General features: G+C 38.7%; 1 protein-coding gene across 12 annotated transcripts in view; it reads left to right on the top strand.

Annotated features, from left to right (window-relative positions):
• AHI1 (Abelson helper integration site 1) overlaps positions 1-26,871 on the top strand; it is a 223,168-nt gene that overhangs the window by 183,383 nt on the left and 12,914 nt on the right. For 7 of the 12 annotated variants that reach the window (XM_073022494.1, XM_038000854.2, XM_038000853.2 and 4 more), the window contains 2 exons: positions 2,498-2,595; positions 21,486-21,544. In XM_073022494.1, the coding sequence (XP_072878595.1) occupies positions 2,498-2,595; positions 21,486-21,544 (157 nt within the window). Of the gene's footprint in view, positions 1-2,497; positions 2,596-21,485; positions 21,545-25,358; positions 25,420-26,871 lie in introns of all 12 variants that reach the window. The other 5 variants (XR_012095048.1, XM_073022495.1, XM_038000856.2 and 2 more) reach the window with 2 other exon arrangements.

Genomic DNA, 26,871 nt, shown 5'->3' with positions numbered 1-26,871 from the left:
CTGATTTTGACATACAACTCTTAAACTCTGTTAGAGGTATATGTTTGTGTTTAGAAGAGGTTGCATAATGGAAAAAACATAAGGCCATATGAAAGGAAGAAATTTTAGGATAGGTTAATTCCCATGTAGGCATAAGACAGTGTGTAAGTTCCATAAGTTCAGTACTTTTAACTTCCAGATCATCTAAAATAGCCAAGTTCCTTCTTCCCATCGTTGGCTCTCCCACAGGGTCAACAGCTGAGGTTAAACAGGGGTAGCTTCTGTTTAAATCAAGCTTTTTAAATCAACAGCTGCCAGCACAATTGTGGTCACTCTGGAGTATGCCTCATTTTAATGAAATATTAGAATCCATTATTCTTTTCGTATACAAGTGGAAATATTTTTTAAATTTTCTCACTTGTGTGTCTCTAGGCAGGGTGGAATTAAGTGCTTTAACTTGAGAATCTAATTTACAAAAATAACCTCTTAGGCTTGCAGACCTTGAGAAGATATAGATGTTTGAGCGACAGTGAATTGAAAAGCTAATAAGGCCAGATGCAGTGGCTCATGCCTGTAATCCCAACACTTCAGGAGGCTGAAAAGGGAGGATCACTTTAGGCCAAGTGTTTGAGACCAGCCTGGGCAATATAACAAGACTCATCTCCACAAAAAATAAATTTATTTTAAAAGCTAATAAAATTTGTTCTTCTTCCATAATGATCAAAGCCAGACCTCTGAGGCATATTGCAGTGATGAGTTGATGGCTACATATAGAAATTAATTATTTGTCTCAATAATGACCATCCTTCAACTGCCATAATTCTTTATTGTATCCCAGAATAATTTATGTTTTCTTTTGGCATCAGTCACTGCTTCTTTAAAAAACCTCGTATAGACCAGAACAAACAGGGGAAAAAAAAAAAAACTTAGAAAATCTGAGACTGTAATGATTGAATTCTCACACTTCGTTAGAGGTTATTTCCCTTTCCCTTTTATCCTTTTTTTACCTGAATTTAACAAAAAACTCAGTTGCCCAGTTTTAACATTAGAGAAAAAAATTACTGTCAGTAGCATATTCTAGTCTAAAAATAGTAGGAAGAATTGTCCTTGATCTTTATCTGAAGCCAACTATGCAAAGTAAATGATCTAAGGGAGTATATGAACAGAATCTCCACCCACTGTTCATTTGAGAGCCTGTCCTCTAAGAGAACAACACAATAAAAGAAGTTCATACTCCCACTTTTATAAAGAACTTATTCTCTTTGTATCTTAAGGCGCTGGAAAGAACAACATGATCAGCTTCCCCCCCATCACATCTAACACCCTTAAAATGTGAGATAAAGAAACCCAATAATAAAACCATTCCACATACGAAGACAATTAGTATATCTCATAATCTTAGTTGTACAATTTTGATCAAGTATATTTCAGTAATTTCTTTCAATTCAGAGATGTTCATAACCAAAATATATTTTTGTTTTAACCCTTCAAAATTTGCACACAGCTCTTTAGATTCAATACCCTATGTAGCTTCAATAGATTATATAGAATATTGAATTATAAGAATCTTAAATTCAACACTGTATATGGATTCAACATCATATAGAGTCCTAACTCCATGCTTATTGATTTCATATCATCTTCCCAAATTATCCTTTCCTTTTTTTTGAGACAGAGTCTCTCCCTGTCTCCCAGCCTGGAGTGCAGTGGTGCTATCTTGACTCACTGCAACCTCCACCTCCCAGGTTCAAGCAGTTCCCATGCCTCAGCCTCCCAAAGCTGGGACTACAGGTGCACGCCACCATGCCCTGCTAATTTTTATATTTTTGGGTAGGGACGGGGTTTCGCCATGTTGGCCAGCCTGGCCTCAAACTGTTGGCCTCAAGTGATCCGCCCGCCTTGGCCTCCCAAAGTGCTGGCATGAGCCACTGTGCCCTGCCCCCAAATTATTTTTTCTGCATACCTCTGACTGGTAAAATCCTACCTAGTCTTCAGAGTCTGATACACCTACCACTTCTTCCATTAAGCGTTTTCCATCCCCACATCAGAGTTTGTCTTTGTAATTATTTCACTTTCAAATAATGTCACATTTATTTTATAGTTACTTGTAAAGATGTCTTTCTCTGACCAGGTGGTAAGCTCCTTGCTAGTGGAGACCATCTTTTGATGATCTCCATATATTCTCCAGCAGTTCCTAGCAGATATCCTGGCATTTAGCAGGTTCCTGGTAAATGTGTATTGAGATAAAATAAGCATCTGTCTGACCACATAATAAGTGAAAATGACACCTTCTACCTTTCTGAAATCCAGATGATTAAAATTTTCCAGTCATAGTTCTTTTGATAACTAATGAGTAAAACTGCAAATTGCCATAACAAGTAAGTTTTAGGTATCTTATTGGTACACCAAGGAATTGAATATTTCTTTAATTTCGTATTTGCCCCTACCATCAATTGTTTTTCCCCCATAAAGCAGTGCTCCTCAGTTTGATTGCATGAATTCCTTTTTCCAATTTCAGCACTGTATCAAGAACTGCCTCCTGAGATAAAGGAGCGATCCCCGCCTTTAAGCCCTGAGGAAAAAACTAAAATAGAAAAGTCTCCAGCTCCTCAAAAGGTAAACGTTTTTAAGAATATGTGTTTGCATGTGTATTTTGATTTTCACTCTCTCTGGATAAAACATTACTTTATTTTTTATGCTTGTTATCCTTCATTGTTCACATTATTTTTTATGTCTTTTTTACATCATTATGAAATACATAAGGCAAATATTATAGCCATTTTCCAGATAAGGAAACTGAGGAGGCTCAGAGAGGTTAAAGTAGACTCCGGGTCACAGCCTAAGTGATGGGACAAGGACCCAAAGTGGAACTTGTGGCTTTAGATGCTATTTCTACTCTGCACTTGTTTCTTTAACTGTGGTACGGACAGGGTCATCAGCCCCACCTGGGAGGTAAACATTTATGCTGGAGATCACTGGAGTTCACAAAACTAAGATGTTCTATCTTTCTGGAGCATTCCTTTTACTTGGAAGTAATTTTAAATGTTTTTGTGTTAAAATGAATGTGGATGTATTATCAGCCACAGCAGCCAGAGAACTGTCGTGTGTTTCCGTCTGTGTCATCAGGCCCTTCGGGGATGTTAATCAGTATTCTTCTGAGGTTAGCAGTGCTTTGGTCGGAATGTTTAATAAGCGCTGTACTGTCACGTGTACCGCTTACTAAACTTTTATTATACCACATTAGCTCTTCCCTTAGACTGAGTAACCTCACTGCTTCTTGATTCCATGAACCAACATAGGTTTTTTTTACAAATACATTTCATGTACATATCATTACAATGTCAAAATAAATTTTTTTGACAGTTGAAGCTGACATGTATCATTCAGTCATTCAGCATGTATTTATTGAATGCCTTCGTCCATGCACTCTATTAATCCCCACTGAAACAGGAGTTTCAGGAGTAGACAAGGCACTTGCCCTTAAGTTGCTTACAGGCTGGCGCACACACCTGCAAGCAAGCAAGTCCAGTAGACTCTGGTAGAAACTGTAATGAAGATATATACACAGTATATTGGGAACACATACGAAGAAACCCTCTTAAATATACCCTGGGGGAGTCCATGTAGAGTTCCTAAGGAGGAAATACTTGACCTGAGGCATCTAGGATACACAAATATGTGTTAAGTCAGTGAAGTTAGAAAAAACTTTCCAGCAGAGGGAATAACATAAGGAAGTTATGGGATCTATGATTATGTCTGGGCATAAGTTCTAATAGAGAGAAGGACAGGAGAAATGCAGGAACCAGGCCACAGAAGAGCGTAGCATACTCTGCTAAAACACTTAGATTTTATACTCCAGACGAAGGGGATCCCCTGAAGGAGGTAATTCAGGGAATGACATGAACAGATTTGCATGTTAGAAAGGTCATTCTAGTGCAGCAGAATAGTTGCTGAATTTGAGGTAGCTAAGGACCTAGCACAAGGAAATTCGGAATCCATGGAAATAAAATATGAAAACCTGAACTAGTGGGGATGGAGGGCAGGGGACATAAGCTGTAACTGACAGGATTTTATGATTGATTGGATTTTATTAGTGAGGTTGGAATCTAGGATTTTGCTAAGCGTCTTGACTTACACAACTGAATAAACAGTGGTGCAACAGAAATAATGAAATAAATAAGAAAGATTTGGGAAGACAGGGGCAAGAAATCACCATTCCTTGCAGAGTAAGAGATGACAAGCTCTGTTTTAGATATCTCAATTTGTTAGTAGTATCTGTAGTGCTCCCAGAGAGAAATATTCACTGGGAGCCAGTAATGCAGGATTGGAATTTGAGAGAATGTAGAGCTTCAAAATCAAATGAGAATTAGTGCGTTAGTTCTGTTATATCAGTAAATGGAAGCTTGTAATGAAGGCAGAGCCCAGAAAGTATGTCATAGAGTTATAAGAGGAGAAGGACAAGGACAGAACCCAGTTAAACACTAGTATTAAGGGACAGTTAAGAGACGATTGAGAAAGAATAAAGGAAAAAAAGAAAAAATAATAAACATTTTAAAAAGTGCCCTGGAAGCCAGAAGAGGTAGAGAGGTTCAAGAAGAGTCTAGCTGGAAACAGCCAAGCAGTTAGGTTGTCGAAGCATTTGATCATCCAGAGGACCCTGGTAGCTTTGCACCGGTATCAGTAGAGTGGCAAGGATTGAAGAGCAGAGTAAAGGTGGAATGAGGCCCCAGCACGTGAACGCTCATGGAAGCCCTTCTCAGAGCTTCACTTTGAAGAATAAAAAAAGATTCCGCAGTGGCTAAAGGGAGGCCTGGTGTCCATGAATTATTTTTTAAATAATGGACAGATGTAAAATTATGTATTAAGGAGACAAAGCCAATAGACAGGTTCAGGTTGAAGACAGATAAAGAAAGGACACCAAGGACACAGTGGATCTTGGAGAAAGCAGAAAATACTTTATTGGAAAGACAGATTGACAGATTAGTCTTGCTCCAAGCAGAGGGTTCTCAACTGAGAGTGATTGTGCCTTCCAGGAGTCATTTGGCAATATTTGGAGATGTTTTTTGTTTTCTCAACTACAAGGTGGGGGATAATACTGGCATCTGGTGAGTAGAGGTCATGGATGTTGCTCAGTATCCTAGAATGCAGAGAACAGCTCCCCCAACAAAGCATTCTCTGGCCAAAAATGTCAGCAGTATGGAGCTTAGAGCAGTGCCCCTCTAACACAGGTAAATGTGGATAGGGACGCAGATCAGTTAATAAAGGGTTGAAGTCTAGAAATTAAAGATATTTTTATGTTCTCCAAAACAAAAAGCAAGGTTTACTTCTAATGCGAGGGGCAAAAGGAGTGAGATAGGAGCACAAGAAGTATAATAACCATTGGAGTAAGGAAAATAGGGGCTCATTTAGGATATACGAAAAGACTCCTTAGTAGTTCTGGGAGTTGCTGTTTGGATACCATAAAAATGGAAGTAGCATAAATCTGTACAGTTGGATTTTTTTTCTTCAGTAGTCTCTTCTCAGCATCTAAGGCATAGCAGTAGAGGAGGCAGATTTGGTTTAATATATAACTGGAGTTGTGAATGTGAAAGGAACACAAGAGGTTAAAGTTACCAGAGTGACGCACCATAGAGGATTATCCAATTGGAAAGGACGTAGAATGAGAAGACTGGCAGAGTTAGAAAGCAGGTTCTCCTCTACAAGGTTGCAGCAAGCTACCGGGGCCCAGGTAGAGGCATAGTGTCACACGGAAAAGGAGTCAGCAAGCTGGAACTGTAGTGTTCAAGGCCATAAACTCTTGCTTATTTAGTGTCTCAGATGTCATGCAGCTCAGGTTATGATAAATTCATAGAGTATGTCTAAAAGCTGAAGTGAAATTGAGGAACATGTTGTTAGAGTTGAACCGGTCAAGGAACTAGGACCCAGAGTGCTGGACAGGTTGTACTTTTGAACATTAAGATTCCAGGATGATAGCAAGAGTTAGGATGAAGAGGAAGCCGATGAACAAAGAGCTGACATCCTCAATTCTTAGGTTAGAACAGAGGTCTCAACTTTGGCTTCACATTGAAATCACCAAACCAGTTAAAAAACTAGATATGGATTACAATCTCTACCCCTTCGAATACATTTAATTGGTGAAATAGGACCTTGGCAAGGGCAGATTTCAAAAGCTTTCCAGGTAATTTTAATGTGCAGCCAACATTGGCAGCCATTGTGTTAGAGTGACCACAAGGTCTGCAGATCACAGATGCAAAGATAAGGAGAGGATGTAATAGCCAGGTGTCAGAGCACCCAAGGAAAAGTGCTTTGGCATTACAATACCCTAAAATCAGCAGTAGGGAGCTAAGAGGAGGTCATTGTTAACTCCTGGCTCTCATGGTTCATGAGAGAACCGTGAACTATGTGAAAATGGGCTTGTGAGAATGAATAGCCTGTGCTGTAAGAAACTGAAAGAAAAATGGTTTCTTGGTAAAACATCAGTTTCAAATAAGCATGCATATATGGTGATGGTTGCCTACAACAATGTAAGGACTGTAAGGGATACAGTCAAAAGGATTGGCAGAAATTTGATAATGGGCAAATGTTGCATGTGTAATATTACCCATTGTCTGTAATTCAGCACCAGATTTAGGAATTTAGGAAAATGCTTGTCTTAGTTGCGTCTGCTATAACAAATGTAGTCTGGGTGGCTTAAATAACAACATTTGTTTCTCACAGTTCTGGAAGCTGGGAAGTTCATGATCAATGTGCTGACAGATCCAGGGTCTGGTCAAAGTCTCCTCCCTGGTTTGCAACCTCACTTATCCTCACTGGGCAGAGAGCAGAGAGAGGAAGCAAGCGTTTTTGTGTGTCTCGTTATAAAAGCACCAATACCATTTATGAGGGCTCCGCCCTCATGACCTAATTACCCCCCAAATACCTTCTCATAACTATCTCATTGAGAGTTAGGATTTTAACACGTGAACATGAGGCCCATAACATAAACATGAGGTTAACACAAACCTGAGGTCTAAATTTACAACATAAAAACCTTTAATGCAGTGGAAGCATTTATAACATTGGTATAAAGGGTTGCTGTGGCAGCTAACAATATGTTTAGTCTATATTAAAAACTGTGTGATGCTATGAAAGATACAGTCTTTACTTTTTGTGATTTTCTCATGTCTCTGACTCTGCAACATGCTAACCTTTGAAACTGAGGTGACCTGACCCCCGCTCCTCTTGGTATGTTTCTGTCTATTATCCTTGAGTTAACATTGACTCTGCCAGAGGAAATATAAAGAACTCTGTTAGTGTCTTACCTGTGAAGTTGGTATTGCCCCTTCATCTTCCTGATGTGCCTATGTTCTTATGGATAGGGACCTCCTACTTGCTTCCAAAATTTCCCAGTTCTCACTGCCTGTGCCACTCCTCTACTTAGGTGGACTCACTGAATCATAGTCTTAGACAGTAGTTGATTTTTTTAATTTCCTATGACTTTTGCCCTTCACAGACTGATCTCCATGCTTCAAACATGCCTTCATACTCATATTGCAGCAGACCAGTTCTTCAGATACCATCATAACCCTTGAGGTCTACTTCAGGCTAATCCCACTGATGGCCAAATCTTAATTCTAATAGATTTAAGGAATTTACAGGCATGTAAAGGAGTTAGAGAGGGTAAAACTCCATTTGGGCCAGGGAGTAGGAATGTTCTCATGGAGGGTATGAAACTCAAATTAGGCTTTGAAGCTTAAGATGCATGGATTTCTTTTGTTGAAGAATTTGATCTTCTGTATCTGAATCCACGTGTTAGAATAGAATCCTGCATATATTTTTTCCTCTTAGGAATGTGCTATGTGTGTAAGACAGTATTTTACTTCCCAGTGAGAGAAAGTATAACAAATGATCTATGTTTGTGTAAAAAGAAACCCCTAAGAAATATAATGTTGCCTTGAGCAATTAAAATTATTTGGGTGAACTCTGAGTCATGGAACTAACAGCCAACTTTTGAGAAATGTGTAACTAAGGTTCTTAGCACCTGGCTAGTTACATTTCTTAAATTTAGCTCCTTTATTAAAATATATATGGTTTGATTTTATCAAGACCTTACCTTATAAACCTCCCACAGAGTCTGTCAGATATTTAATTTCATGTGCAAGTCTTATTTTTATTATCACATATAAGATACGTTTGTTTGTTTGTTTTTAAGAAAGAACATGAAAAGTAGTCTCTGATAAAGTGAGTAAAATTGTGGGGCATCTAAGTTCATAGAATTACAAAACTAGTGACATGGAAAGGACCTCAGAGATCATCCTTGGTGATTCTAATCAACTCCTTCATTCTACAGGAAATTGAGATCCAGGAAACTCGAAGTTTGTTTAAAATGATGCTAATTAGGAGCATGGCCTCCGTATTCTCAGGCCAGTGCCCATTTTCCTCCACCATCTAGTTAGCAACACACATACACAGTTGGTACCTCCACAGTTAGCCAGGTTTTGTATCACACTGGTTTTTTACATCCCTGATTTTTTGGTTTGTTTGTTTTTGTTTTCTTTATTTGTTTGTTTGTTTGAGACAGAGTCTTGCTGTGTTGCCAAACTGGAGTGTAGTAGTGAGATCTCAGCTCACCGCAACCTCCACCTCCCAAGTTCAAGCAATTCTCATGCCTCAGCCTCCCAAGTAGCTGAGATTACAGGTGTGCACCACCATGCCCGGTTTATTTTTGTATTTTTAGTAGAGACAGGGTTTCACTATGTTGGCCAGGCTGGCCTCAAACTCCTGACCTCAAGTGATCCACCTGCCTCAGCCTCCCAAACTGCTGGGATTATAGGCATGAGCCACCTTGCCCAGCCCACATCCCTGTTTTGTGTTTGTTTCATTGTACCCTTCTTCATGTGTAAGTTTTAAGAATTGTACTCTATTTTTAATGAAAAAAGGAAACAAACCTCAATCATTTTCCTTTTTAAAATTATTTCTTTTCAAACTATAGAGTAAGAAGTAAAATTATACCTCTTAATAGCTTGGCAGCTGCTGCATCTTACATGTTCTTCCAAGTGGAACACACCTGCTCTGTTGCTAATTGTGCCAGGTACCTTCTAGCATTTCATCTGGTTCATTGAAATGTTAGTGGGTGATGGCAGCATTTGTTGCTGGCTCTTTGCTGGAGGAGGAGGGGATGAGATGAATTAATCATCCCAGAACAAATCAGTAACAACTTATACCACAGGAGAGTGGGAGCAGGGTAATGTTTTCCTCCAAGTTCATTCCAGAACGTTTTTACCAAGATGTGCTACAAATTGCCTCTAATAGAAAAGAGAATATAGGCGCTATCAGGAAGGAGAGAAACTCAGAAGCTTTGAAAACAAGTAGTGCTGACAAACTTTGTTCTATTTTTTGTATATTGGGACTTTTTTTTTGTTTTTTAGCCTTTTTGCTAGCCTAAGTATTAACCTGTATGATCCATTTATTTGGGGAGGAAAGTTACTGCTAAATTTTTTTTAATTATTAGAGTTGTTCTACTGTATAAAATAATATATGTTCATAATTTTAAAAATTTAACTAGTATAGTATAAAATGAAAAATGAGTCTTCTGCTAGTATTCATGCTCATTCTGTTTCTTGCGTGTGCTTACAAAAATGTTCTTCCATATATAAATAGATGTCTTTGTCTATTCTTTATGTTTATGAAACTAGGGTCATACTTAAGATTCTGCTTTTTCTTTTTTCAATATATCTTAACATCTTTTTTTTTTTTTTTTTGAGATGGACTCTCGCCCTGTCACCCATGTTGGAGTGCAGTGGCGGGATCCCAGCTCACTGCAACCTCCACCTCCCTGGTTCAAGTGATTCTCCTGCCTCAGCCTCCTGAGTAGCTCAGACTACAAGTGTGGGCCACCACGCTCTGCTAATGTTTGTACTTTTAGTAGAGATGGGATTTCATCATGTTGGCCAGGCTCATCTCAAACTCCTAGCCTCGAGTGATCTGCCCGCCTCGGCCTCCCAAAGTGCTGCAATTACAAGTGTGAGCCATCACTCCTGGCCTCTTTTCTTATTAGCAGAGACAATCCTATTTTTTAACCATTTTTAGGTACCAAAATACCCAGTTTTCTTTTTTTAATTCCTAAAATCTGTTTTTTTAACTCCTGAAAATCCTATTTTATTTTTTTCTTTGTTATTTCTAAAAAACGAAACCCAAAGCAAGAAAGTACTGTTTACCTTCTATTAGTGTTTCAACATTAATACAGTCAAGTATGTTTTTATATAAATACTAGATGTACAGTAAAAAGTAGGCACAGAAATGTTAGATTATTTTTGAAACTGTGGAGAAATTACTGTTATTTTTACTTATATTCTTCTCTAAAAATTCATTAAATGAATAATAGTTATTGGTTTTGCTATTCAATATAATTATAAAAATATCTATTATAGCTAATCTTCACGTGAGCAGAGGAGTGTGTTAATAATTTTCATTATTTCATTAAGCATGTAGAGTCAATAAGAGCATGCTAGCTTAATTCCAAAGGATAGACTTTTCTAAACCAAAATGTATACTCTAGTTATGTTCAGGAACAGCTGCTTTCTTGCCTAGTTCAAAACAAGAACAGAGAACACAAAAGCATTAGATAACTTCATGGTAGTTCCTCTTCCAGCCAAACACACACGCAAAAATATTTTTTTTTTTTTTTTTTTTGAGACGAAGTCTCGCTCTGTCGCCCAGGCTGAAGTACAGTGGCGCAATCTTGGCTCACGACAACCTCCGCCCCTCCAGGTTTAAGCAGTTCTCTGCCTCAACCTCCGGAGTAGCTGGGATTACAGGCGCCCACCACCACACCCGGCTAATTTTTTGTATTTTTAATGGTGAATCTGTCAGCCTCTCAGAAAAATGGTAGGCAATAAGTAGATTGCCCTCAATGTGCATGTGTTCTTCTTAGTCTTCAAAGTATCTAATAATTGTGCTGTATAACACTATTTTCAAATATCACTTTATAGAGAAAAATTTTTTCCATTTATTGATCCCTGTACCAGGAATGAATCTGAATTATTGTTAATCATAGGAATAATATGATTTATTATTATGTTAAGTCCAACAACAAATTTATAATAGACAGTGCTGATTTTTGTTACGGTGAAACAGTTTTTCCAAATAGCCAGTAGTTAGTTAATATACACTAAATCTTTGGAAATATGGTCGTAATTGTTGCTTCTTTTCTACTGCTAAAGAATAATATCAATTTGTATTTTTTTACTTTAGTAATTCTGCTCATCAAAGAAAATACCGTGATTTATCTCTATTATATTTAATAAAATTAATTTATGCTTGGATTTGCTTTAAACTTTTTGTAATATTTGAAGTTTTCTTTCTTTATCTGAAGAGAACTGAATCAAAACTAACTTTGTATATATCAAGGATAGTGATGAAACTGACCTGAAATCTTACCTTATAAGTAAGTTAAAACTAAAATGCGGCCAGGCACGGTGGCTCACGCCTGTAATCCCAGCCGTTTGGGAGGCAAAGGCAGGTGGATCACCTGAGGTCAGGAGTTCAAGACCAGCCTGACCAACATGGAGAAACCCTGTCTCTACTAAAAATACAAAATTAGCTGGGCGTAGTGGCCCACGCCTGTAATCCCAGCTACTTGGGAGGCTGAGGCAGGAGAATCACTTGATCCCAGGAGGCAGAGGTTACGGTGAGCTGAGATCGCACCACTGCACTCCAGCCTGGGCAATAAGAGCGAAACTCCGTCTCAAAAAAAAAAAAAAAACACTGAAGTGCTTATTTGTGTCCCATGAAGAATTTCAATGCAGATAGCACTAATACGTTTTTTCTTTCCCCATAATTTGTTTCAATAATTTATAACACCTGTTTTGAGAAAAAAGTATTAATTTCATATAAATGTTATTTGCATTTGTTTTTTTTTTGTTTGTTTGTTTTTTGTTTTTTATTCTAGATTTTTTTTTTTCTAGTCTTTTTTTTTTTTTTTTTAATTTATTTATTATTATTAAACTTCAAGTTGTAGGGTACATGTGCACAACGTGCAGGTTTGCTACATATGTATACTTGTGCCATCTTGCTGTGCTGCACCCATCAACTCGTCATTTACATCAGGTATAACTCCCAATGCAATCCCTCCCCCCTCCCCCCTCCCCATGATAGGCCCCGGTGTGTGATGTTCCCCTTCCCGAGTCCAAGTGATCTCATTGTTCAGTTCCCACCTACGAGTGAGAACATGCGGTGTTTGGTTTTCTGTTCTTGTGATAGTTTGCTAAGAATGATGGTTTCCAGCTGCATCCATGTCCCTACAAAGGACACAAACTCATCCTTTTTTATGGCTGCATAGTATTCCATGGTGTATATGTGCCACATTTTCTTAATCCAATCTGTCACTGATGGACATTTGGGTTGATTCCAAGTCTTTGCTATTGTGAATAGTGCTGCAATATGTATTATTGTGGAGTCTAGAGAGATAAGTGTCCCATAAAGAAGGTGGATGGTATCCCAATGATGTAACAGCAAAGCCTGTGTGAGTTATGTTTACCTCACACCCACAGATTCCACTCCCAACAGTAGAGTCCCAAAATGACCCACACAGAGGACTCTCAAAGCCTCCAGAAATTAATAGGAACTCTCTCCTACTCGGAGAGGAACTTATAAGGCCTTGATTCTCTTGAAGTCTGGCAACTCGTTTGACTGCTTCTTTTACTCCTGTGCCTCTGCCATTGTGTTTGACATGTGTACCTCAGCCCCTGCTTTGTCTCTTCCCCCACAACAGCCCTGTTTCTTGCCACTTTGGGCAGGTGCTCTCCATGTTTCCAGGACCCTCTTAACTCTCTACAAGGTGAGACCCTGCAGGCTGCTTATCTTCTCAGTGTATCCAGTCTGAAGGCAGGACCTAGAGAATTGCCAGTGGTTCTGAAATGAAGGGAACGTGAGAGAATCCCCCTGTAGTTTCACTTCAAAACAAGGTTTAGGGAATGTGTCATTTCCTCAATATCTTCCTAAATTCTCGTTAATTGAAAGTTTCACAGAATAATCTAGGGGTGAATTGCTTTTCTGTTTAGCAACCCACTCCTTATTTAGTTGGTTTGAGTCTCTGAGCTCAGCCTCTGCCACATCTCATTTTTTCTTTTTTTTTTTGAGACGGAGTCTCACTCTGTCGCCCAGGCTGGAGTGCAGTGGCCGGATCTCAGCTCACTGCAAGCTCCGCCTCCCGGGTTCACGCCATTCTCCTGCCTCAGCCTCCCGAGTAGCTGGGACTACAGGCGCCCGCCGCCTCGCCCGGCTAGTTTTTTGTATTTTTAGTAGAGACGGGGTTTCACCAGGTTAGCCAGGATGGTCTCGATCTCCTGACCTCGTGATCCGCCCGTCTCGGCCTCCCAAAGTGCTGGGATTACAGGCTTGAGCCACCGCGCCCGGCCCACATCTCATTTTTTCTTACACAGATCTTCCATTAAAACTTAGAGAATACTGTAAATTCTCAAATTCTAAGGGTTGTTTTTATCAAGTAACATATTTACTCTTCATGATGTTTTTCAAAGGTTCAGCAGGGCACAGTGGCTCATGCTTTTAATCCCAGCATTTTGGGAGGCCAAGGTGGATGGATCACTTGAGCTCAGGAGTTTGAGACCGGCCTGGGCAACATGGTGAAACCCCATCTCTACAAAACATACAAAAATTATCCAGGCATGGTACCCTGCATCTGTAGTCCCAGCTACTTGGGAGGCTGAGGTGGGAGGATTGCTTCAGCCTGAGAGGATGAGGCTGCAGTGAGCAGTGATCGTGCCACTGCACTCAAGTCTGGGCAATAGAGCAGGACTCTGTGTCACAAAAAAAAAAAATGAAAGGTTAGCCTAAATATCAGTAACATCCCTCTAAAAGTCTGTTACAGATCTAAAATGTGAAAGATGTTATTCTCTGTCACCCTAACTCTGCTGTCCTCTTGTTTTGTCAACCATGCTATTCTAGGGTTTCTCAACCTCGGCACTATTGGCATTTGGGGCTGGATAGTTCTTTGTCGTTGGGAATATGTTGTGCATTATAACATGGTTAGTGCCATTGTCCTCTGTCCACTAGATGCCAGACACACCTCTTCCCACTTGTGACAATCAAAAATGTCTTTCAGACATGGCCAGATTTCCCTGGGAGTCAAAATCACTCCTTACTCTCCAGTTGAGAACCACTGCTCTATTTTAATTTTTATATATAATATGTATAAATTACAATATGAATATTGTAATTAAAGGAAAAAACACAAGTGTAAAATAAAACACTTTTCATTTTAAGATCCTGTAATGAAATTTTGCTTCCATTATTCCATTAACTGAAGTATATGAGTAGTGATATATGAGCTATAGACTACCCTACTTAAAAACAAGAATGTTACATAAAGATATATCCAACTTTGTGAAACTCAAAGTGATGAGTATATATAAAATGTCTAATAATTAAATGTAGATATCTTTTGACTAATGTTAATTTCCTTTGCTTCAGAAGTTAACCATATGCTAATCTTTTCATAAACTATGGAAAATCAACTGTATGCTAATATTTTTATAATTACTTAGCAGTCACAGTAATGGGTCATATTGGTGTCTCATTTTAATATGGTTCCCCTTTAGGTACATAAAAAGGGAAGAACTTTTTCTTATTTAAGTGTGTCTTTTATTCAGACAAGCCATGCATACAATAAAAGATGTTTCAACATATTGGAACAAATTTGCTTTTATTACTCTTTTATTTGAATTTTTTTGTACTTAATGAGTCTTTTCTCTTTTTACCTCTCTTACCGCTTCCCCATTGCTATAGGCGTTTTTAAGCAGCCACCTCTTACACACCACGGTATTTTGGTGACCTGGTTTGGGAAGAACTATTCCCTAGTGATAAGAGATTAGGAAATAGTTTAGTCCCAAAAGAGGAAGTGGGTAACCCAAATGACCATTCAGTTTGCAGGAATTCTAAGAAAGGGGGTGCCTTCTGGTGCTTCTTGCCTCCGTGGTTATCTGCAATCAGTTTTCATTCTTCTCAAACCAGACCTGTCAGACCACTAGGAAATAAAAGCAGGATTATTTAGCAATATGATGCCAGATGTATCAGCAGTGCTTGGAGTGTATCACTTGTCTCACCAATCCCCAGGCCTGGTGGGGGGACATTTAGTGGTCCATTTCTTTCACTAGTGCCCAGGACTGGTGGGGGCACAACCAGTTGCCCATTTGTCTCACTTCTACTCTGGTATTTAATCAGCTTTTTAAAAATTACAGTATTGTATTGACACTGTCTTTTCATGAGATTTGTGATTACCTACCTCAGCGAGGCCCGTGGTCTTGGTCATCTTTTTTGTTCTTCCCTACTGACTCTACCCCATTCTCTACAGCAGCAGGTCAGAAAACAGTGTCCACATTTCTCACTCAAGCTGCTCATTTCTTACTCCAAGTTGACTTGGTCTTCTGCTTTCTTGAAGAGAGGCCATATAATATGAATCCCCTCACATTTTCATCCCTGCTTTCTCTGTATTTCTGTAATTTTACCCTCCTGCAGCTGTTTTCGAGTATCAGAGAAGGAACTGCTTTTCCTTTCTATGGCAGACCTCTCCAGTTGTGCTTTTGGTCATTTTCCTGTCTCACATTCTTCTGGTCCTTATTCAATCAGTGGTCCCCATCCCCACTCACGTACCAGCATTGAAATTTTTATTTATTCATTTAACACATACTTGAGTGCCTGCTGGTTTTCCATACACTGTGGTAGAAGAGAGTCTGGATGGTATAATGGTCAATAAAACAAAAATAGTCCTTGCACTTATAGAACTTACAGTTTAACCGGTGAAAGTAACTTTAATCAAAGAGTCACAAAATGAAACATAAAAACAATAAAAGGACAGTGAAGGGAAACTATGAGGCCGTGTGGTGAGAAGTGGATGAATTAGGTTTTAAGAGGAGCTGGGTAGGCGGAAGGATTCATTTGAGGCATTAGAAACAGCATGTGCAAAAGCCTACTGTGGCCAGAAATGTTTCATAATGGCTGCAGCTTAGGATACAAGGTTGAAAGCAGAAAAAGCTGGACCTGAACAAGTAGACAGGATTGAGGAGGTCCTTGACTGGCGTGTTAAGGAGCTGAATTTTATCCTGAAGGTAGTAAGGAGCCATTAAAGTATTTAAAGCAAGGGGATGACATGATCATATTGGTTGTTTCAAAAGCTCATTCTAGAAGCTCTGAAAAGACTGGGAAAAGCCTACTGAAAGAAATAAGACCAGAAGCGACTGTTGCAATAATTCAAGCCAAAAATAATAAGGAGCTAGGAATTGATGACTAAATTCATGTGAAGGAAAAGACATCTGACTTTCTGATTGAAACATCTCCCTGTGTAATAATATAGGAAGGACTTCCATTTGAGACATGTAAAGTTCATAGCACCTGCAACAGCCAATTGCAGATACCTTGCAGACATCTATGAGGCTCAGGAGAGATTTGCTGAAAACTCATATTTGCAAGATAGTTTTGATTAAAATTTATGGATCCAAGTATATTTTCAGAAAAATTGCTGTGTTTAAACTTGGTTTGCTGAAAACTAACCATTGCTAAGTTGTTATGTTCTGAAGAAAACTTGATATCTGAATCCATGGGAATTAGAGGAGTGTCAAGAATGAAAGTGATAAAGGGTAGAAGACAGGGCCTTAAGGAATGCCATTTTTTTTAGAGTGAACTGAAGGGAAGGAACTTGGGAAGGATATTTCTTTGTAACAGCCACTGCCTGGTATACAGCCTTCTGGTCTCTGCTGGTAACAGTATCCATTCTCCCATTCTTCAGTCTTCATTGCATCTTTTACCTGCCTCCTGAAGATACTTTCCTAAAATAGAAAACAAATCATGCGACTTACCAGTGCATAAATCTTAGTTGGCTCCATATTTGTCTATAAAGTCCAAATCTCATAAGTTTTTATCCAGGTCTCACCCCTCAAAGATTAAATAGATTTTCTCACGTATTTTTGCCTTATCTTCCAAAACACCCTCCTAATTATGCTGCCCCACAGATAAGTATTTGTTACCGTTTTTAATTGGCACAATTAGTATCCAAAACTACAAATTGTGGTCAGGATGGTCTTCACTTTTTGGAGATGGAATCTCACTCTGTCTCCCAGGTTGGAGTGGAGTGGCATAATCTTGGCTCACTGCAACCTCCGCCTCCTGGGTTCAAGCAATTCTTCTGCCTCAGCCTCCTGAGTAACTGGGATTACAGGTGCCCGCCACCACACCCGGGTAATTTTTGCATTTTTAGTAGAGACCGGGATTTCACCATGTTGGCCAGGCTGGTCTTGGACTCCTGACCTTGTGATCTGCCTGCCTTGGCCTCCCAAAGTGCTGGGATTACAGGCGTGAGCCACCACACCCAGAGGTCTTCATTTTTTGTTACAGTATGCTTCTAGAAGCTGCATCTTAATACAGAAGAATTTTTTCCCTTAAGGAAGAGCATTATAATTAGAGGATTTAACATCAAGTAAACCAGATACATTATCAGTAATTCTGAAATCAGGCCGGGCACGGTGGCTCATGGCCATAATTCTAGCACCCTGGGAAGCTGGGGCAGGAGGATCACTTGAGGCCAGGAGTTTAATCCAGACAATATAGTGAAACCTCATCCCTACTAAAAAATCAAGAAAAAAATTGGACATGATGGCATACACCTGTAGTCCCAACTACTCAAGAGACTGAGGCCACAGGTTGGCCTGAGCCCAGGAGGTCAAGGCCACAGTGAGCTATGATCACGCCACTGCACTCCAGCCTGAGTGACAGAGCGAGATCCTGTCTCAAATTAGAAAGTAAGTGAATAAACAAATATATACATACATACATTCAAAAGTCAAAGAAAACCTCAAACTTATGTAAATATTTAAAATCATAAAATTGTGCTCCGGGAAACAGAATTGTAGCAATAAAAGAAACCTTTCTAGTCTTGCGTAGAGCTTGTATACTCCAGTAGTTCGTAAACTGCCATCTATAGGGCCCTATTCCTCAGGGATCTGGGGGCATAGGGTTGGGAAGCAGGGGGTGCCAGGCCATGCAAACCTAGTTTCACCCAGAGTAATTCTTATTTCACATATTTACACCTGAGCCTTTCAAATAAAATTGTATTGAAAATAGTTTTGCCCTTAAATCAGTTGGAAAAACACTAGTATAAACTTCACACTACTTCTGTGTCCTTGGTAACTCTGGGCCTCCACTTCCTGGTCTGTAAAATAAGAGAATGGTGCTATGATGCTTATGTTTTTATTTTGAACCCCCACCCACTTTCAAGTGAAAAAAAAAGACCCCAAGAGAGGCTAAGTGGTTTACTCAGGCCACATAGAGTTAATGACAGAACCAAGGCAAGAACTGAACCACACTAGTTGTTTTTCCTCTCTTGCATCCTTTTTTAAAAAATCCCTACAAAGTAGATCTAAACAAACTATGAAATTATATGGAAAAGGTATATCTATAGTGAGGTATATAAGCAGCATGTAAAAATAGAACTATACCATAAATTTGCCTTATTTAAGTCTTGTGCGCTAGATGCAACGTACATTGATTGAACATTAACCTAATTTTATATTCATTCTTTAAGTTTATAAAAATATTTGGGGGAATTGTTTGCATAGCCCATTTCTTTTTTACAAAGCTATCTATGAGTTGTTTTCTTCCTTATAAATTTCCACATAATCAGTGGAAGCGTTTCATCATTCCATTAATCATTTATTTTATGTTAACTCTCATTGCATTTAAATTTAAAAGCATCACTAACAAGTCGTGAGGGTTTGGAAAGCAAGGATCTCTAGATTCGGGTCCTTTCACTCATCACTTTTGCTTTGCTCATTTTCCTGTGTTCATCCCTTCCTCTCTAAGTCAACGATATCCATGAAGAGGAAACAAAGTCATAAGACAATGTCTGAGAAGTGTGTATGGAAAGAAGGGCAGTCACGTTCCTTGGCCTTGCCGACGGTGAGGGTATTTGCAGGCTGATTGCACACCAGCCTTGGGGGCTTTTTCGTTTAAAGGTAAAATAAAACAAAACAGCTCACAGAGACACCTCCTTCCTCCCCCACTTCTGCCCCATCTGACGTGCTGCTGCTGAGACCAAAGAATGAGTAAAGGTGTTTAGAAGTGAAATATTGGTCCTAGTTGTGTCCTTTTCAAGTAAGTTTTAAAACTTTGTAATGTGGACCCCTTATTAACTTAGGAGTCACATAATTTGACCACAGGCTAACCTGCCTCTGCATCGTTAAAAAGGATTTGGGTATCCCAGTGATAGGAATACGCAGTAGGAAGGATGGCAGGGACAATGTTTAACATACCTAAGACAAACTTTCTGAGGACGTCACAGCATCCATTTCACATGAACAAACTTAGAATTGGCAAGACCTGCGCATGGCAACATATTGTTACTCATTTTTCAGGATAACAAAAAATAATTAAAAGTAGCATTGGCTTAACACTGATATATAGTTCAGTGTGACTTCTCTCATCCTCTGGAATAGGTTCAAATTGATGAGAATTTCTGATTAGAGCCCTTATGTTATTTTTTGAAAAGTTTTATCAAGTTTCATATATACCTATATTAATGGTAAGATACTGGTCTTGCCATGGGCAAAGAGATAAAAATGATGCCGAGATCTTGTAAAGAATAGCTGGACATGGAAGTGCACATCTGTAATCCCAGCAACTGAGAAGGCTGAGATGGGAGGATTGCTTGAGCCCAGGAGTTCAAGGCTGCAGTGAGCTATGATCATACCACTGTACTCCACCCTGAGCAGCAAAGCATGACCCCATCTCTAAAAAATAGAAAAGAGTAAAACATTTCACATTTAATTTGATTGCTGTGTTTAGAATTTATTTCACAAGTCTAGAAAGAAACAGGATAATTTCTGTTATGATGGTGCTTTCTGAGGTTTTGATGATTTTCTTTGCTTGTTGCTCTATTGGATGAGGGCAGTCTGAATTAGTAGTTGAATCTGAGATTTCCCGTGTATGTGTACTTTTTTCCCAAACACGTTTTAACTGAGTCAGAGCAATTCCACTGGTGGAGAAAAATCAAGATGTCATGGGTACTTTTGTTGTTCTACCAAATTGGGTCACCTGTTACAACACTCACCTTTTACCACAAAGTCTCCTTGCTCTTCAATTCTTGTTTTTATTATGCTTGACTTAAAGCTATACAGTTAGCAGTAATAATAATTATGGTCCAGGAAAGCATAATATCCTCTTGAAATCTGTAAGAAAAGTAATGCTTGTTTAAAGATAGTGCCAAATCTTGCTGAAGAATGATCTTGCCGAAATCTGATTGTGAAGAAGGAAATCTAAAAAGGCCAAACAAGCTTCAGTAGAGATAACACCGGGAAAGCAGTTACTCAAACAAGACTGAAAGAGAAGGTTGTATTCCTTTTCTTTCATTTCATTTTATTTTTATGTTTTCTGGATTACTGAAATAATTAGAAATATATGGCCTATCTCTTTCATTTGTATATTATTGAACTTCAACATAATAACAATTCATATTTTCTTTGTGAATATTTAATGGATCCTTTCCATAACATGTGATTATCTCTAAAAAATATTGCAATTCATTTTATAGCAACATTAGGTTGATTTATAGAATACTATATATCATACCAAACCCAGTTTCCCTCAGTATAATTTGAAGTTAATGTTTCAGATTCTAAAGGAAGTATCCAACATTCAGGTTATAATTTGGTACCCTTGAAAGTGCTTATTGTTTTTCTTACGAAGGTGTCATTAATAAAACAAGATATACCGAACACATTTTGTAGATTTAAAGAGTTTTCAAATTCAAAATCTTGCATACAGTTCAATGCGTATTACTCTGAAAATATAGAGTATACTGTAAAGAATATGAAGGAAAGATACAGGCTGAGGTCAGGCGCAGTGGCTCACGCCTGTAATCCCAGCACTTTGGGAGGCCGAGGCGGGCGGATCACAAGGTCAGGAGATCGAGACCATCCTGGCTAACACGGTGAAACCCCATCTCTACTAAAAATACAAAAAATTAGCCAGGCGCTGTGGCGGGCGCCTGTAGTCCCAGCTATTCGGGAGGCTGAGGCAGGAGAATGGCGTGGAACCCGGGAGGCGGAGCTTGCAGTGAGCCAAGATCGCGCCACTGCACTCCAGTCTGGGGGACAGAGCGAGACTCCGTCTCAAAAAAAAAAAGATACAGGCTGAAAGATATATTTAGAGCTTAAGTAATATACCACATTGTATTGGGAGATTAATTTAAACTGATTCACAACTGAATTTTTTTTTTTTTTTTTTTTTTTTGTCACATACCTGAAAGCTGACTTTACTTATAAAGAGTGCTTAAACTCTCTGGAGAACTGCTTCCTTGATTTTTCATGGGAGCAAATATATTGTCCTGATAGACATTCCTGTTCAGAACAGGCATATTCTCTCCCCATTCAGGAAGCTGGTGGGTTTCCAGCATGTGAATGTTGACTGTGTTGTCTTTTCTCATTTTTTACTTACTACTTGTTTTTCCTCTTCTTCCACAGCAATCAATCAATAAGAACAAGTCCCAGGACTTCAGACTAGGCTCAGAATCTGTGACACAGTAAGCAACTTCTTCAAAATGATTTGCAGTGATAAATGGTTGGGGTTTTCTTTTAAGGACAATTTCTCCATTTCTCATTTTTATAATATTATCAAACTATAAGTTAAATTTCAGATAGTTAATTTTAAAGGAGTTTAGCTTGTTTAAACTATGAATTTTTTTTTTCTTTTCTTTTTTTTTTTTTTGAGACGGAGCCTTGCTCTGTCTCCCAGGCTGGAGTGCAATGGCGCAATCTTGGCTCATTGCAACCTCCACCTCCTCTCCTGGACTCAAGCGATTCTCCTGCCTCAGCCTCCCAAGTAGCTGGGATTACAGGCACGCGCCATCGTGCCCAGCTAATTTTTGTGTTTTTAGTAGAGACGGGGTTTCACCATGTTGGCCAGGCTGGTCTTGAACTCTTGACCTCAGGTGATCCAGCTTCCTCAGCCTCCCAAAGTGCTGGGATTACAAGCATGAGCCACTGCGCCTGGCCATTTGAACTATGAATATATTAATAGTTGGACTCTAAGAATGTGTATTATTACGAAGTTATAAGAATCCTATTAAACTAGTATCACACAAAACTTTAGAAGACCTATTTTGTCATTTGAGTACTATTTTGAAATAACATTAACTGAAAACAATAATGTGCTAAAAGTAAAATTATGAATGCCTTTTTTGAAGCATTAAGAAAAAAGCTGGCCGGGCACGGTGGCTCAAGCCTATAATCCCAGCACTTTGGGAGGCCGAGACAGGTGGATCACGAGGTCAGGAGATCGAGACCATCCTGGCTAACAAGGTGAAACACCGTCTCTACTAAAAAATACAAAAAAATAGCCGGGTGAGTTGGCGGGCGCCTGTAATCCCAGCTACTCGGGAGGCTGAGGCAGGAGAATGGCGTAAACCCAGGAGGCGGAGCTTGCAGTGAGCTGAGATCCAGACACTGCACTCCAGCCCGGGCGACTAGAGCGAGACTCCCTCTCAAAAAAAAAAGAAAAAAGAAAAGAAAAAAGAAAAAAGCTAATAAGCAGAACTTTGTCTTTATATATTTTCTATAAATGCTTAATGTATTTGAGTAATTTATTTTGAAGTATTTATTTTAAAAGAACTCTAGAAAGTTGTTATATTTTTAATTAGTACTTGCTGTGTCACTTAATATGCACATAAAAAGTCACTCTTTTACCTCAAAAAAAATTTTTACATCAAAATGTTCCCAAAATATTTCTCAATTTTTATCATTTTAGATTATCTTTTGGGCCTAACATTGTGTCCAAACTTTATATTCAAATTACATTACTAACAAAATATAACAGGAGTGTAACAGCCTTAAACAGCTTAGCTATCATACCTTCCCATCCCATCACCACCACCCCCACATACATTGCTGGGTGCTTGCTTACTCAGACGTGCACACAGACAATCCTTGCTGAGTTTCCTTGGGGAAAATATTTGTTCAAGTTAATCCTGCTCTATGCTTTGGCAATTTGACGAATAATATGTCTCTTCCAGTACAAAAATTCTGATTCAGATGACAGTTATTTACAGGAATTGTCTAATAAAATCATGCAGCATTTCACAAGACAGTAGATGAAAGACAAATGTAATTTTTAAGAGTCACAAAATCATGATCTGGAAGATACCTTAGAAATTTTTTCTATAATCCCTCTGTTTTATAGTTAAGAAAACTAAAGGGAAAGGCCTTGTACAAATTTCACAGGGCGTATTTGTTAGCGCTTGAACCACAACCTAAAATCTCCAGATTCACAGACTACTAGCTTCTTGTTGTTGTTGTTGATTTTCTTTTTAGCTAGATTTAGTATTCACAGACTCCATGGTAAGGTATCATTTTGTTGTAAGTTTTCTTTCTTTTCGAGAGAAAAAAACCAATCATATAACTATTTATAGCCCTGTATAGCTTCAGAGCACATTCACTCGTGTTATTACATTTGATTCTCATAGTATCCCTGGAAGAGGGGCAGATCAGTATTCTGACTCTTGTTTTTCAAATGGAGAAACAAGATCTAAAAGGCTATGACTTGTCTCGGATCCCTGCATGTGGTATATGGAGACCCAGTCGCACAACATGGGTCCCCTGATTTCAGTCTGTGGTTCTTCTTACGCCGTCCCTCTGCCTGTTATATGGTTCAAGCACACATCCCAGGTTTTATAGTTTCCTGTTTTTCTGTTATCTGTCAGATTATGTTTTTAGTTCCAGTCTCTGGACAATTAAAATTTTACATAATAGTGGATAAACAGTCACTGACACTAAGGAGCTTATACTCAACAACAAAATACACTAGAAACAATAAGGACAGACTGTTTCAACAACCAAAAAAAAAAAATGACCATGTTTAACACATCATGGGAACAGTGCTCTTGGTGTCTTTGCACATAAAAATTCATAAAAATTGTTAGAACTTTTTACTTAATATTATGCAAATGAAAAAATGTCTGCTACATACACCTCACTCGGTCTACATTTTGTACCAGTTTTCACAAGATACAGAGATCCATGTCATGCCCTCCAGATTAAAGTTCAATAAAACCTCACAAACATCTCAGCTTCTAAAGGATGTCAGGATACCTCAGCTTCTCTTTTTGAAGATGCTTCTGAAAATAAAAATTTTCATGAGAAGTTCAGATATGTCTAAATGCCCAAATTCATCTAAAGCTTTTGGACTTTCCCTACTTACAATTTCTTAGAAGTAAGGATGAATTAAGATAGATTTCTCATGACTTGAAAACTGTAGGCGAGTTGATGGTGGAAACACTAGATCCCAGCAAGTACAAAGAAGTCATTTCTTTGATTTACCTAAATGAGTTTCTTGTACCCAAGTAAATGGACAGAGGCTAATTTTTTGTTTCTTTGCAGCCCTGGCTTTCAGTTTGTAACATTTGCTTATTAGTTGGTTGACCAATATATGTAAATGAGCCACATAGACAGCCTCTTATTACTTTCCACTTGAATTTCTTTTTTTTTTTTTTAGAAATGTCAGTCACTTCTGTGCAAGCAATTTATACACATTTTAGTAAAGCTACATTCTCTTTTTTAAGGTATCAAGAAGAAACTTCTATAGGTTAATTTAACAAAAGTATTTTCCTGAAAATCTTAAACTTCTACCTTTTATACCGCATGCCCCATGTTGTTCTTCATATATGATCTGCTGCCTCAGTCAGAGTTGGCAATGAGGCTGCTATAAATATGTTGTCCTCCTTAACAAGTAGTATTAATGTTCCATAGTTACTAATATAGCCTATATTGAATTTTGTTGGGTTTTTTTAACATAGCATCCTTTATTTCATTAACAGCTTTGTTCAGAGAGAAGTTAATTCATATAGTTAATCATATTAAAGTCTTTTATTTATAAACCCTGAATCTGAACTCAATGAATGAAATCTCTTCTTAATCTAGTGCAGCTATAAATGTCGATTCCAAGTATAATGTCAAATTCCTTATAAATGTCAAATCCAAGTGATAGGATTATCACTTCACTGTATGTTTTTTCCATCTTTATAATAACCATTCTAGGCTCTTTCATTTCTGTTTCTTTTTATAAGGAGGTAGTTTATAGTCCACTTTTTTTTTCCTAAAATAATCCTGCTACTCGCCACTTTTCTGCCTGTTTTTACCCTCATCCCACTCCTAGTTTCTGAAATTGAAGCCATTTCTTGTCATGTGTGTGACCTCACAGTGTGCTCAGCAGTGAGCTAGATGCATTGAGAGATACTAAAGAAGCGTTATAGGTCAGATGAGGAAATGGAAATAAGAAGCATTTAAAAGGCAACCAATAATATAATTAGATGCAAAATGATGTGATGCAAATTGTAATTACAGAAGAGAGCTGAATGAGAAGGCAGGAGGAGTATGCATAGCTAGAGAAGGCCTCTAGATGAAGGTAAGGCTTCAACTGAGCTTTTGTCCTGCTTATGGGAGGGTATTTGGATGTGATGTGGGAAAGAACTAGTCTAAAGGAGCATAGGACTATGAAGAGAGGGGAGAGAGTGGGAGGAGACTGATTGATTAGTGACGTGGAGTTGAGGAATTGCAGTAGGAGAGAAAAACAGGATAGAGATTTTGGCTTTAGAAGAATGCAATGTGAGTGTTTTGAGGGCATCTGATGATTGGAAGGTGGGGCTAGGAGACATGTCTTGCTGTGTTTGCCCAGCATTTTGCATGAGCCTGAGCAAACATTATTTGTCTGTATCAAGAACTGGCTCTTGTCCTAGACCTTGATGCTACTGCCATGAAGAGGAAGGATCAGGATCAGCCTTTCAAGGTGTCAGTGGTTCATTAGTGAGCATCAGTCCAATTGGGAAAATGTGATCATCTGCTCTCTGATCTAGGTGCTATGCTAGGCACTGAAATGCAGTGATGAATGATACGATACACAGCTTGTACATTGTGGAAGTGCCCAATGTGGCCAGGAAGACAGACACATAATACAGTCATTTGCTAAATATAGATTTGCTGAGCACCCTTGATGTCACACACAGTATTCTAGGCACTGAGGATACAGCAGTAAACAGATAAAAAAAAATCCCTGCTATAAGGAGCTAACATTTTATTTACCTTCATGCAAAATAAGTGAAATGTCTAATTATACCAGATGTATGCTACACTATGGAGAAAAATAAAGCATGGGTAGGGGAAAGGAGAGAAGACATGAAGGTTGCAGTTATAAATTGGGGCGTGAGAGAAGGCCTGAGAAAAGTGGAAGGAGGCAGGGAATTGAGTAATGTGAGTATGTAGAAGACAAGTGCAGCGGGCCCTGAAGCAGAAGCATACCTGTTACCCTCAAAGAAAAGTAAGGAAATTAGGGTTTTTAGAGTAGAGTAAGCAAGTGGGAGAGATTGGATAAAATCAGAGACAGTAACAAGACCTTATATACTATTGTAAGACTTCTGGCTTTTACATCAAGTGAAGCAGGAAGCCATTAAACACAGGAAGTGACTTATACAATTTAACAGAATCCCTCTGACATTTAAGATAAGAATAGACGTTAATGGACAAAGGTTGAATCAGAGAGACCAGTTAATATTGAAATTATCCAGGTGAGACTTGGTGGTGGTACCTTGGAAAAAAGTGGGAGCAATGAAGTCAGTGAGAAGAGGTCAGATTTTGTGTATACATGTATGTGTGTGTGTGTGTGTGTGTGTGTGTGTATATATATATATATATATTTTTTTTTTTTTTTTTTTCCTTGAGACAAGGTCTTGCTCTGCCACCCAGGCTAGAGTGCATGGCTCACTGCAGCCTCGATCTCCCAGGCTCAAGTGATCCTCTGACCTCAGCCCCCTAAGTAGCTGGGACTACAGGTGCACACCACCATGCCTGGCTAATTTTTGTA

This window comes from Chlorocebus sabaeus, chromosome 13, assembly GCF_047675955.1.
Source record: "Chlorocebus sabaeus isolate Y175 chromosome 13, mChlSab1.0.hap1, whole genome shotgun sequence".
NCBI classification, from domain to species: Eukaryota; Metazoa; Chordata; class Mammalia; order Primates; family Cercopithecidae; genus Chlorocebus; species Chlorocebus sabaeus.
Note: the sequence above shows the minus strand (reverse complement) of the source record. Positions and strands in the feature narration are given on the sequence as shown.